The sequence below is a fragment of the Hemicordylus capensis genome, chromosome 4 (genome assembly GCF_027244095.1).
Source record: "Hemicordylus capensis ecotype Gifberg chromosome 4, rHemCap1.1.pri, whole genome shotgun sequence".
In the NCBI taxonomy this organism is placed as follows: Eukaryota; Metazoa; Chordata; class Lepidosauria; order Squamata; family Cordylidae; genus Hemicordylus; species Hemicordylus capensis.
The window spans coordinates 18,358,294-18,368,769 of record NC_069660.1 but is presented as its reverse complement, the minus strand read 5'-3'; the positions used below and the strand labels follow the sequence as shown (position 1 = coordinate 18,368,769).

Genomic DNA, 10,476 nt, shown 5'->3' with positions numbered 1-10,476 from the left:
CCCCAATATTTTGCCCCTGGGCCCCTTTCCCCTCCCGAATCGATTTGGATTCAGATTCGGATTAAATCTGAATCCGAACCGAATCAAGGGTGATTCAGGTGGCCCATATTCGGGCACAAAACAGAACAGGGGTGATTCGGTTCGGGTCCCAAACTGAATCACCGAAAATCCGAATTGCACACCCCTAATCATCATCATTTTTATTCAAACTAGATTGCTTGCATCAAATAGGTTGTGTGCTGCCACAGGCTCCAATCTTTTGCAGAAATGTCAAAAAATGCACCAAAATTTGTGTGCCATTGTTGTATTGTTGTCAGGATCATCACACTTCTACTTGGGTGGCGGGGGGGCAAACCTTGCTGTTCCACTGGCAGAATGTTGTTGTTTGTGTTGGAAGTGAAGGACTATGCACTGTCTCTTGTCTCAATGACATAGGAGGACAGACTAGTGAGTCAGAGGGCTAGAGGGTCAAGACATTGGTCATATCTTTTCTACTGCTCTGACACTATCCCTTTGATATGTAGATTGCTAATCTCAGGGACCTCCTTCCTTCCAGCCACTTCCTTCCTCTTCCCTTTTTCTTTCCTTCCTTCTCCCTTGCAACATGCAAGCTCCTCTCTCCCTGCACCATGTGTGCAGAGATGCGGAATCCATCTGCATCCAGCTAGCTAGTTAGATTAGAGATCCTATCTCTTCACTTTACTATCTAGAATGGAGTTCTATAATAAATACTTCTTATATTGATTTGAAACTATGAACTGGCTCCAAGTTATTTTACTCTCAGCATACACGCATGCCTAACCAAATTCTGCTGTGTTGTGCCTCTGTGCACTCTGCTATAATGAAAAAGGATTTCTCTTACCAGAGAGAATTCCCAACAGTTTGCATCCTTCCTTACTTAACCCGCTTTTATGCCTGGGTGCCACAGATGGAGCTGTGTCTCTATTGCTTGTGGATGAAAAATGCTTGGGGGGGGGGGGGAAAGGCAGAGCACTGTTGTTGGCCCAAGGGCCTGGTCTGCTGCATCTGTATGATCTTGCTTTGGAAACCTGGTTCTTTGTAAAGCTCTGCTGTTGTTGATGATGTGTGCTGTTATGTTCTTTGGGGCAGATTTTGGGCCTAAAGGGGGCTTCAGGGGCAGAAGAGTGGGTTGGGTGGTAGTGTCCCTGCCACCACCCAGATTCCAAAGAAATTGGGCAAAGGGATGATTTTTAAAGAATTAATGAGGTTTACGCATCTTTAAGATTTCCCCCCATAGGGAATAATGGAGATTCCAGTACATGTATCGCTTCACGTCGGGGGGAAAGGGGTGGCCCAGAGCAGAGTGTGGTGGGTGGTAGTGCCCAATGGGGGCAAGGAAGCTACCACAATTATTTCAAAGGAATTGGGCAAAGGGCTGATTTTTAAGGAATTAATGAAGTTTACACATCTTTAAGATTTCCCCCGCATAGGGAATAATGGAGGTTTCAGCAGCCCCATAACTCTACTTGTGGGGCACTGGGGTGGCCCAGAGTGAGTGATGGTGTAGTGCACATAGGGTGCCAACCACCCCCATGGGTTGCTAACCCATGGGGTATAGGGTTTTGTTGTTTCTGAAGTGTTCTGAGTGTAGATTCTCTGGTAGCAGATAAGAGTAGATTTATGGCTTGTCATTGAAAATCTCATATGCTAGCAGAGAATCTATCATACTTGAAATAGGGGATTTCCCCCCTCAACGTACACACCAACTTTCATTCTGACAGACAAATCTTCAAGGCAGGTTTCACAGTAGGGGTGAGTCTGAACCGGTCCGGCAGCCATTCTAAAGAATGGCCGAACTGCCGGACCGGTTCGGCCCTTGCTGGTCCGGGTCCGGGTGGGGGGCATTGCTTTAAGGGCGCGAGGGCTTGCTTACCCCTCCCGCCTCTTTGCTCCCTCCAGCGCCCATATTTAACAGACTAACGGGGTGCTGGAAACCAGCCCCCCCGCCCCCCCCGCAGTGAGCAGATTTACCCCCAAAACTACCAATACCCCTGCCACCACCGTCGCCCGCCAGCCCTCCCTCCCTCCCTCCCAGCTGCCCGCCCACCCGCCCGAGTCCTCACCCGATGCTTTAGTAAAAAACGAGAGGAGCTACCGGACAGAGCTCCTCTCGCTAGGAAGGCCTGCTGCATACTGAAGGCGCTTTGCGCGCACGCGCATGCGTGCGCCACAAAGGACGCCAATCGCCGGAGGCCCGGTCTACCCGGCCTTTTCCCGGCGGGTAGACCGGGCCTCCGGCGATCGGCATCCTTTGCGGTGTGCGCATGTGCGCGCGCGCAAAGCGCCTTCAGTATGCAGCAGGCCTTCCTAGCGAGAGGAGCTCTGTCCGGTAGCTCCTCTTGTTTTTTACTAAAGCATCGGGTGAGGACTCGGGCGGGCGGGCAGCTGGGAGGGAGGGAGGGCTGGCGGGCGGCGGCATTGGTAGTTTTGGGGGTAAATCTACTCGCGGCGGGGGGGGCAGCGGCTGGTTTCCAGCGCCCCGTTAGTCTGTTAAATACGGGCGCTGGAGGGGGCAAAGAGGCGGGAGGGGTAAGCAAGCCCTCCCCGCCCTTAAAGAAAGGCCCCCCTTCGGTGCCGGTCCGGACTGCTCCGGACCGTGCACATCCCTATTTCACAGTACATGATATAAATAATACAGTTGCTTGCATAACATAGCCATGTATGTTTTAGTGTGCTTCCATAACAAAAATTATAAGAATACTTGTGGGGCTGGGGTGGGTGGCAGAGAAAACAACCACAACATGCTCTTGGTGAATAGGAGCAATAATCTAGGCAATCATGTACGTTTCAGACTGAGTCAGAAAACATTTAACAAGGGTGGAATATTTGTCCCTATAGAATTGCATTGAACGTCTTTTGCCCCTACATGTAAATCCCCTTTGATCACTGGTTCAAAATGGTAGGGAAAGGATAACAGCCGTTTTTATCAATATTTTGTAAAAAATAGTTTAATCATTCCAAATGTACATTTTTGTAATTTTAATATACATTTCCAATACAGTTAAAGAACATATTTAGATTTTTTTTAACTTAAAGAAATTCCAGTTAAAAGCTAATTCTACAGATAAAACCTACCCAAACATGCCCCCCATAGCTAAATAATTTCTAATTACAATCTGCATTTCAATTAATAAAATATGGTCGTTATTTTCAATGGGAAGACCATGAACACATCCAAAGATTTAATGCATTTGCTCATCATGTGGAAAGAGCCTTTTAAATGTTCAATTTAAATAACTGGCTTCAGTCCAGCTGAAATTAGCTATGACTGTGTCCTAATGAAGCCAATGGAGCCGTGACTAAATAATTAGACTGTTAATGGATGACATATTGCGCAATGTTACGTGCATGCCACAACATAATGTTAACATAGTTCTACAAGAGCATTTTGCTAGTTGCGCATTTGGCAACCATTATTTCTGATTGGGCAACTGCGTTTGCACAGTTCCTGTGTTTGCACAATTCCTGTGTTTATGCAAAAGCACTCTTGTGCAAGTAATGAACATTATATTGCAATGAACATGTGAACATGCACAGTATGTCAGCCACTGCATTCTAGATGTATCCTTAATTGATGAGTTCCTTTTCAAACAGCATTTCTTTTAAAAATAAAACATTTACATATTACAACCTACCCTACCTAGTGAAATGTAAATACAATTTAACATAAAATATACTTTATCTACATAAATTACAATAACAATAAAAGACATTTTCATGCAGATATTTTGCTGTCTGCAATTAAATCCCATTAACCAGTAGATATATTGCTGAAATTATGGGCCATTCACACGTAACAGAAATGCAATACAAACATGCATATTCTTTCATATCCTTGCGTTTATAGTAATTTCCTGTCTTCTGCCATAAATAGTGACTGCAGTCCTCTACGAACATTAAGCAATTCTTCTTCATGCTGTGGTAAAAAGTAATCATATATTAGATATCTTAAAAAAAAAACATTTAACTGCAAGAACTTGATTTTGCTTTGAATCAGAGAAGTCACTTGAACAATTGCAGCTCCCATCACTGTTCCCTCTAGCAGGGATACCCAGATGTTATTCACTACAACTCTTAGCATTGCAGTGGCCTTTGGCTGGCCGTCCTCCAAGCCCCTGCTGTCCCACCATGGCGCTATTGTTATGGAACAACTTCCATGCAAATGGCAGCTTGTGCCACTTGCCCCTCTAAAATCCTTCACCACGGCGATGGGATGCGTCCCCGGCATCCCTCGCGCACCATTGGCATGTAAATGGCGTAGGCGCATCTGCCGACGCCATTTGCGGGGCCAGCAACAGCATGGGGGATGCCTCTATGGCAGAAAACGCCTATCTGGCCTCTGTGGCTAGCATTTGGAAGCTCTTTAGCCAGAGGTGTCTCCTGCCCACCACCGCTGCTGCAGATGCCCTGAAGGAAAATCTTATCAAATCTAGCATGGCATCCGCCACGAAGGCCTGAGCCTTCTGGATCTTAAGTAATGGCTGCCTCATTCTGACTGGATCTGATAGTGGGTCATTGAGCAAGTCATCAACCCACAATAAGGTTGCCCTAGCCACCATTGAAGCTGCCGCTGAGGATTTAGTTGCCAGTGAGGAGTTCTCGTGAACTCTCCTAAAAGATATTTCTGCCTTTTTCTTTTTTTTTAAAGGATCCTTCAAGGTTGTCTCTCCATGCCTCGGGAGCAATGATCCTGACACTAATTGCACCACCGGTGCATCTGTGTTGGGTTTTTTAAAAAATAAGTCTGAGGATTCTTATAGGAAAGAGTAATAGCAATCTGCCACCGCCATTTGTTTTCTATTAGTTGTTGGTAGGAGCCATTCCTGTTTTATTGCCTCAGTGAAGCATTCTGGCATTGGTAGTAACATATCCCTAGGCTTAGCCTTAGGGAACACCAGGTCCCCCTTAGCTGTCTGTGTAGCCTCTAGTGCTACCTTTTATTGTAATCCAATAGTTGCAGTGACTCTAGACATTAGTGGATTAAAGTCCTCAGTCACAAAAAGGCGCTGTGACACATTGTTGGAGTCTGGGTCCATCTCCATCTGGCTCCCCTTCAGGATCAGCTTCCAGATTGATTAGAAGTGTTACTGGCACCTTATGCCTATCTGGGACTGGGGGACTGCGGTTGAGTTCGTTAGGATCTCCTGAGTCTGGACCTGACTGATCTGAGGAGTGCTGCTCTTTAGCTTTGTGTTTTGAACCCCTGGACCCTTTCAAATGCGTAGTGTGTTTTCTCTTCTTTGTAGGTTTTTTAGGGCATGAACTAGATCAGGGTTTCTTAACCTTGGGCCCCCAGATGTTCTTAGACTACAACTCCCAGAATCCCCAGCCACAAAGGCCATGTTTGGGGAATCTGGGAGTTGTAGTCCAACAACATCTGGGGGCCCAAGGTTAAGAAACCCTGGACTAGATGATCTTGAGGATGAAGATTCCTCAGATGATGAGGAAACTTGTTTACATTTTTTGGATCTTTTATTTTTAACATGAGGCTTGAGGTGCTGAACAGTATCAAAGATAGCATTCTTGAACCACGCCCGCCACTCTAGGGGGTGGCAGTTCTAGGGATTCATTTCGGATACAAAATGTTTTGTGCACAAAACAGGCCAGTTCGGCTGTTTTGTAGCCAAAACAAAACACCCAATGCTCAAAACAGAAAATTTCGTAGCCAAAACAAAACGTCCCTGTTTCGGATACAAAACGTTTTGTTGTTTCGGCTGTTTTGGAACTCCATTTTGCAATCGCAAAAGGTCTTTCTCCTTCAGTCTCCAATTTGAGTTTTGACATCTGTTTGAATTTCCAGCCCTCCCAACCCGCAGATTGGCCAGCGAAAGCATTAGCTGATCTGCTGGCAATTGCCTCCTTATTCCTTTTAAGCAAATTTAAGGGTAAATTTTACCCTCATTGGCTAGTGGGGCAGTGTGAATTTTATTGTTGTTGTTTCACACTGTTGTGTGTATGTGAATGTCCATGACCTTTGGAAATCTGCCTGATTTTCTTCCAAAGCTCTGCTGTTGTTGATGTGTGACATTGATGTTTTTTGGGGTGGATTTGGGGCAGAAAGGAGGCTTTGGGGGCAGAAGAGTGGTTCAGGTGGTAGTGCCCCAATGGGTGCCTGCTGCCACCCAGATTCCAAAGGAATTGGGGAAAGGGTTTATTTTTAAAGAATTTTTGAAGTTGACATGTCTTTAGGGCAGATTCGGGGTAGAAAGGGGGCCTGAGGGGCAAAACAGTGGGTTGGGTGGCAGTGCCCCAAGGAGTGCCTGCCACAACCCAGATTCCAAAGGAATAGGGCAAAGGACTGATTTCTTAGGAATTGTTGAAGTTTATGCTTCTCTAAGGTCTCCCCCCCAGGGAAAAATAGAGGTTTCAGCAGTCCCATAACTCCACCTGGGGGGCACTGGGGTGTCTGGGAGCAAGTGGTGGTGTAGTGCACATAGGGTGCCAACCAACCCCATGGGTTGCTAACCCATGGGGTGCTGGGTTCTGTTGTTTCTGAGGTGTTCTGAGTGTAGCTTCTCTGGTAGCATATGAGATTTTCAATGACAAACCATGAATCCACTCTCATATGCTACCAGAGAATTTGATTCTACACTCAAAACATCTAAGAAACAACAGAACCCAGTACCTCATGGGTTAGCAACCCATGGGGGTGGTTGGCACCCTATGTGCTCTACACCACCACTCGCTCTGGGCCACCTTCGTGCCCCCCCAAGTACAGTTATGGGGCAGGAATTATGGAGGTCCATCATTCCCTATGGGGAAGACCTTTACAGACGCACAAACTCCATTACATCTTTAAAAATCAGCCCTCTGCCCAATTCCTTTGAAATACTTCTGGCAGCTTCCTTGCCCCCACTGTACACTACCACCCACCCTACTCTGCTCTGGGCCACCCCTCCCCCCCCAACATGAAGCTATACTTTTGCTGAAACCTCCATTCTTCTCTATGGGGAAAATCCTATACTTCAAAAATTCACCAAAAATCAGCCCTTTGCCCAATTCCTCTGAAACCTGGGTGGTAGTTTCCACCCATCGGGCACTACCACCCCCCACTCACTAGTTTTCCCCCGAGGCCATTTTTTAAAATCCAAAATGTTTCTGATTCGGATTTTGCAATTTCGAACAAAGAACAAAATGGGGGTGTTTCGGATTCGGGCCAAAAACAAAACAGAAAAAATATATAAAACGCACAACCCTAGGCAGCTCTTCCCTTGGAAAGCAGGGCACTGGCTTTGATGACCCACGTGGGGGCTGCTCTCAACGAGGAGAGGTATCACCAGCAATCCTGGCAGCCCCTGGTCCTGGTCCAGTCTCTGGTGCTGCGCGAAACCACCTTCTGTGCTCCTTCTGAAGTGCTGGGCATTTTTGTGCCATTTCCAGTGCAACTGCCCTTTGGGGCCCCTTGCTCCACCAATGACATCAAGGCTGCCTTAGAGGGACCCAATCTGGCTGTCCACGCCCTCAACTGTGCTCCCATTGGTGGTGGTTTTCTTAGGGAGGCTGCTGCTTCCCGTTGCAGCCTGGCAGCAAGCAAGGAGAATGATCCAGGGGCTGCTTCTTGCTTGTTCTCGCCAGCCTTCCCTGATGCATTTTGAGCCATGTGACTGCAATTCCACAGCCCGAAGGCAGGAAACTTGCTGTGGCTTTCTCCAGTGTCTCGCCAGGCAGCTTTAAGGTGGCTGGCATCAACGCAGTTGGAGTGGGCAATCCCGGCGCTCTTGTGGCCATGGGAAAGCTGCTCTGCCTTTTCCCCTTCGGGACACAAATCATCCTTGTAACACAAATCATCCCTGCATGCTCCATAGCAGGGAGCAGACGAGAGAAGGGGAAGGAATAGAGGGGGTAAAACTGAAGGAAATCAAAGAAGGTCGTTCTAATATATATAGTTCTAATATATATAGAATGTTTTAAAGAGGTAAATGTATAAGGTTTTTAAAGATGTTATGAGGAAAAGAAAGAATGGATTAGATAAAAGTATGAGAGAAAATGTCTGAGGAGAGAGAATAAATCTGCCTGGAGCCACACAGGACTGAAAGGACTGGGGCGGGGCTATCCCCTTCAGGCTCTAGGCTTCTGTTCTTTCTGCTAATTAGCATAGTCCTGCCTAGGAGAACATGAAGGGGAAAACCCATTGAGTTGTCCTTTACCCCAGCAACTGAGAAAGTGTGTTCTCTCTTAACTGTCTGGTACAACAAGAAGGAAAAAACACACCTCTAAGTGGAATAGGTCTCTTGCTCATAGATCATTCCTCCCATGCAAAAGCATGTTGATCACGTTCTTATGAATTGCAAGCCACGGGGGGCGGGGCAGTGGGGTGAATTGAAAGTTTGGATACAGTTGTTCTAAACAAGACTTTTTAAAAAAAGAAAACTGCACTTTTGGGGATGTGCTCAGGGCTCCTGTACTAAGCATGCATGGCTAAACAGATGATTTGTGCTGTTAGTTTGTGCTGTGTTTGAAAGCATTAATACTGATGGGCAATGGAGAAAGGGAGAGGGGTACCTGGATCAATCCAGTACCTGCTGCCAGCAGATCAGTGCTCTGCTGATCAGCCAAGGGTTGGGTGCATTCTCAAGCACAGCAGGAGCCATATAACCTTCTGCTTTGCTTGAATACCTTTGGATCAGGGTCAATTTTTCATCTTTCTTCTTTCATAAGATAACCTATTTGAAGTTCTACAAAAACAAAGCTTTAAAGTAACGTTTTAAAAGACCCCCCCATATATATATATATATATATATATAGAGAGAGAGAGAGAGAGAGAGAGAGAGAGAGAGAGAGAGAGAGATAGAGATAGAGAGAGTACTGCCCCAAACTTGTGTCTCTGGGTGATTTACAATTAAAATAATTTAAAACATTTAAAATATTTAAAACCCAATATTAAAAATATTAAAACTTTATTTATTTATGTAATTTATTATATATCTATATCTATATCTATATCTATATCTATATCTATATCTATATCTATATCTATGTATGTAGGTTGCTTTACAAAAAAGTGCCTGTGCTAGCAGCAGGCACAATTAGATGATAGCTGTACTTACCATTTCTTTAAGAAGTTTTTCTTGGAGCCCCTTCATGTCTTCTTTCATTAAATGCATCTAAAATATAACCAAAACCTAATTTGCTTTCAACCTCTCAATCTTAAATTCAGCCACCAAGTTCAAGTCAAAAGCGCTACTGAAAAATCTCGAGACATCTCAGAGTTGCTGTGTTGGCACAGAACAGCTAGAGGACTGCAACCTGCTGGCTAATTTGTAGTTGGGGGCTTGGGGAGCCCCAGGTTTTCCTCTGAGAATTCCAGAACTAGCTCTCTCTAACTTCACATTATGTTAATAGCATGTTTGGCCTGATGATCTCCCCAGTATCGGTTATATAATCTGGGAGGAAATTTCGGTCCCCTTGGTACCAAGCAGTGTTTCCCTTCCAGGGAAAATTGCAGCCATGGGAGGAAGGTGATCTGGACTGGGATTGTGGCAGGGGCATAAGATTAAAGGTGCCACCTCCAGTACTGCCGTGACTCCAATACTGTTGTGACTGTAATCACATACAGAGACTCCTCCATGACTGCAACTTAAGTTCTAAAAGTCAAGCATGTCAACCTCAGTCATGAGCTTAATGAAGTGTGCACTGGTCCTCTCACTCTCAACCTGCCTTTCTATGGCCTCCTATATTATGACTTAATTTAGTGTCCCCCAAACTCATGATAGTTGAAAAACAGCAACACACACCCCCGCCCACAATTAAACTTGGAAACATACTTCACTCTTACACATGAAAAGGTTTGGTTTTAGTTCCAGAGCTATGAGGCTTCATATAAAGGTTTCATTTATTAATAGAAGCTTCATAATAGAAGCATAGGAGTCAGGGGGGTACTTGACACATTCGATTTTTAGGGTGCACAGGCAAAAAACCCAGACATTTGTCCAATGCATCTGGAGCTGGGATTAACCACTTCCTGCTTCATTTAGAAGAAGAGTAATGACGTTTGTTGTCGTGTAATAATACTTCCCTAGGAAACAGAGCAATGGTTCACTTACCATGAAGGCGTCTTCTGGTTGCTGGAGTCAAGGACATCTCCATGGGTTATACCCCTCACAAGCTCCAAGGCAACACAGTTTTGATTAGTTAAATAGAAAAACACACCTACCCGTACCTCAGGGGGATAGCCCCGACTCAGTTCTTTCAGGCCAAGTTATGAAAGGTGTCATGACAAGTGACATGATATAGGAAAAATAAAACAGTATATAAATGTTAGAAATAGACAGTCATAACGAACCAACATATAAAAACAACGGTCATAAGGAACAAACATGAACCCTAACAGCGGACTATGAATGCCATATAAAAAGTGCATTAATAAAAGTTGGTGCCATCCAGTTCTGTAGTGCAAATCAGAAAAAAATAAAAAATGCAGACAAAATGTTCTCTCAGAAATAAAGTGCACCAAGT

At 45.2% G+C, this 10,476-nt stretch overlaps 1 protein-coding gene across 5 annotated transcripts in view; it reads right to left on the bottom strand.

The window, feature by feature from the left end:
• Positions 1–2,951: 2,951 nt before the first annotated feature.
• SYCP2 (synaptonemal complex protein 2) overlaps positions 2,952–10,476 on the bottom strand; it is a 173,825-nt gene continuing 166,300 nt past the window's right edge. For all 5 annotated transcript variants that reach the window (XM_053245388.1, XM_053245387.1, XM_053245385.1 and 2 more), the window contains 2 exons: positions 9,069–9,125; positions 2,952–3,937 (listed from right to left, as the gene is read on the bottom strand). In XM_053245388.1, coding sequence (XP_053101363.1) covers positions 3,863–3,937; positions 9,069–9,125 — 132 coding nt within the window. In that variant the 3' untranslated portion in view covers positions 2,952–3,862. The remainder of the gene's footprint in view (positions 3,938–9,068; positions 9,126–10,476) is intronic.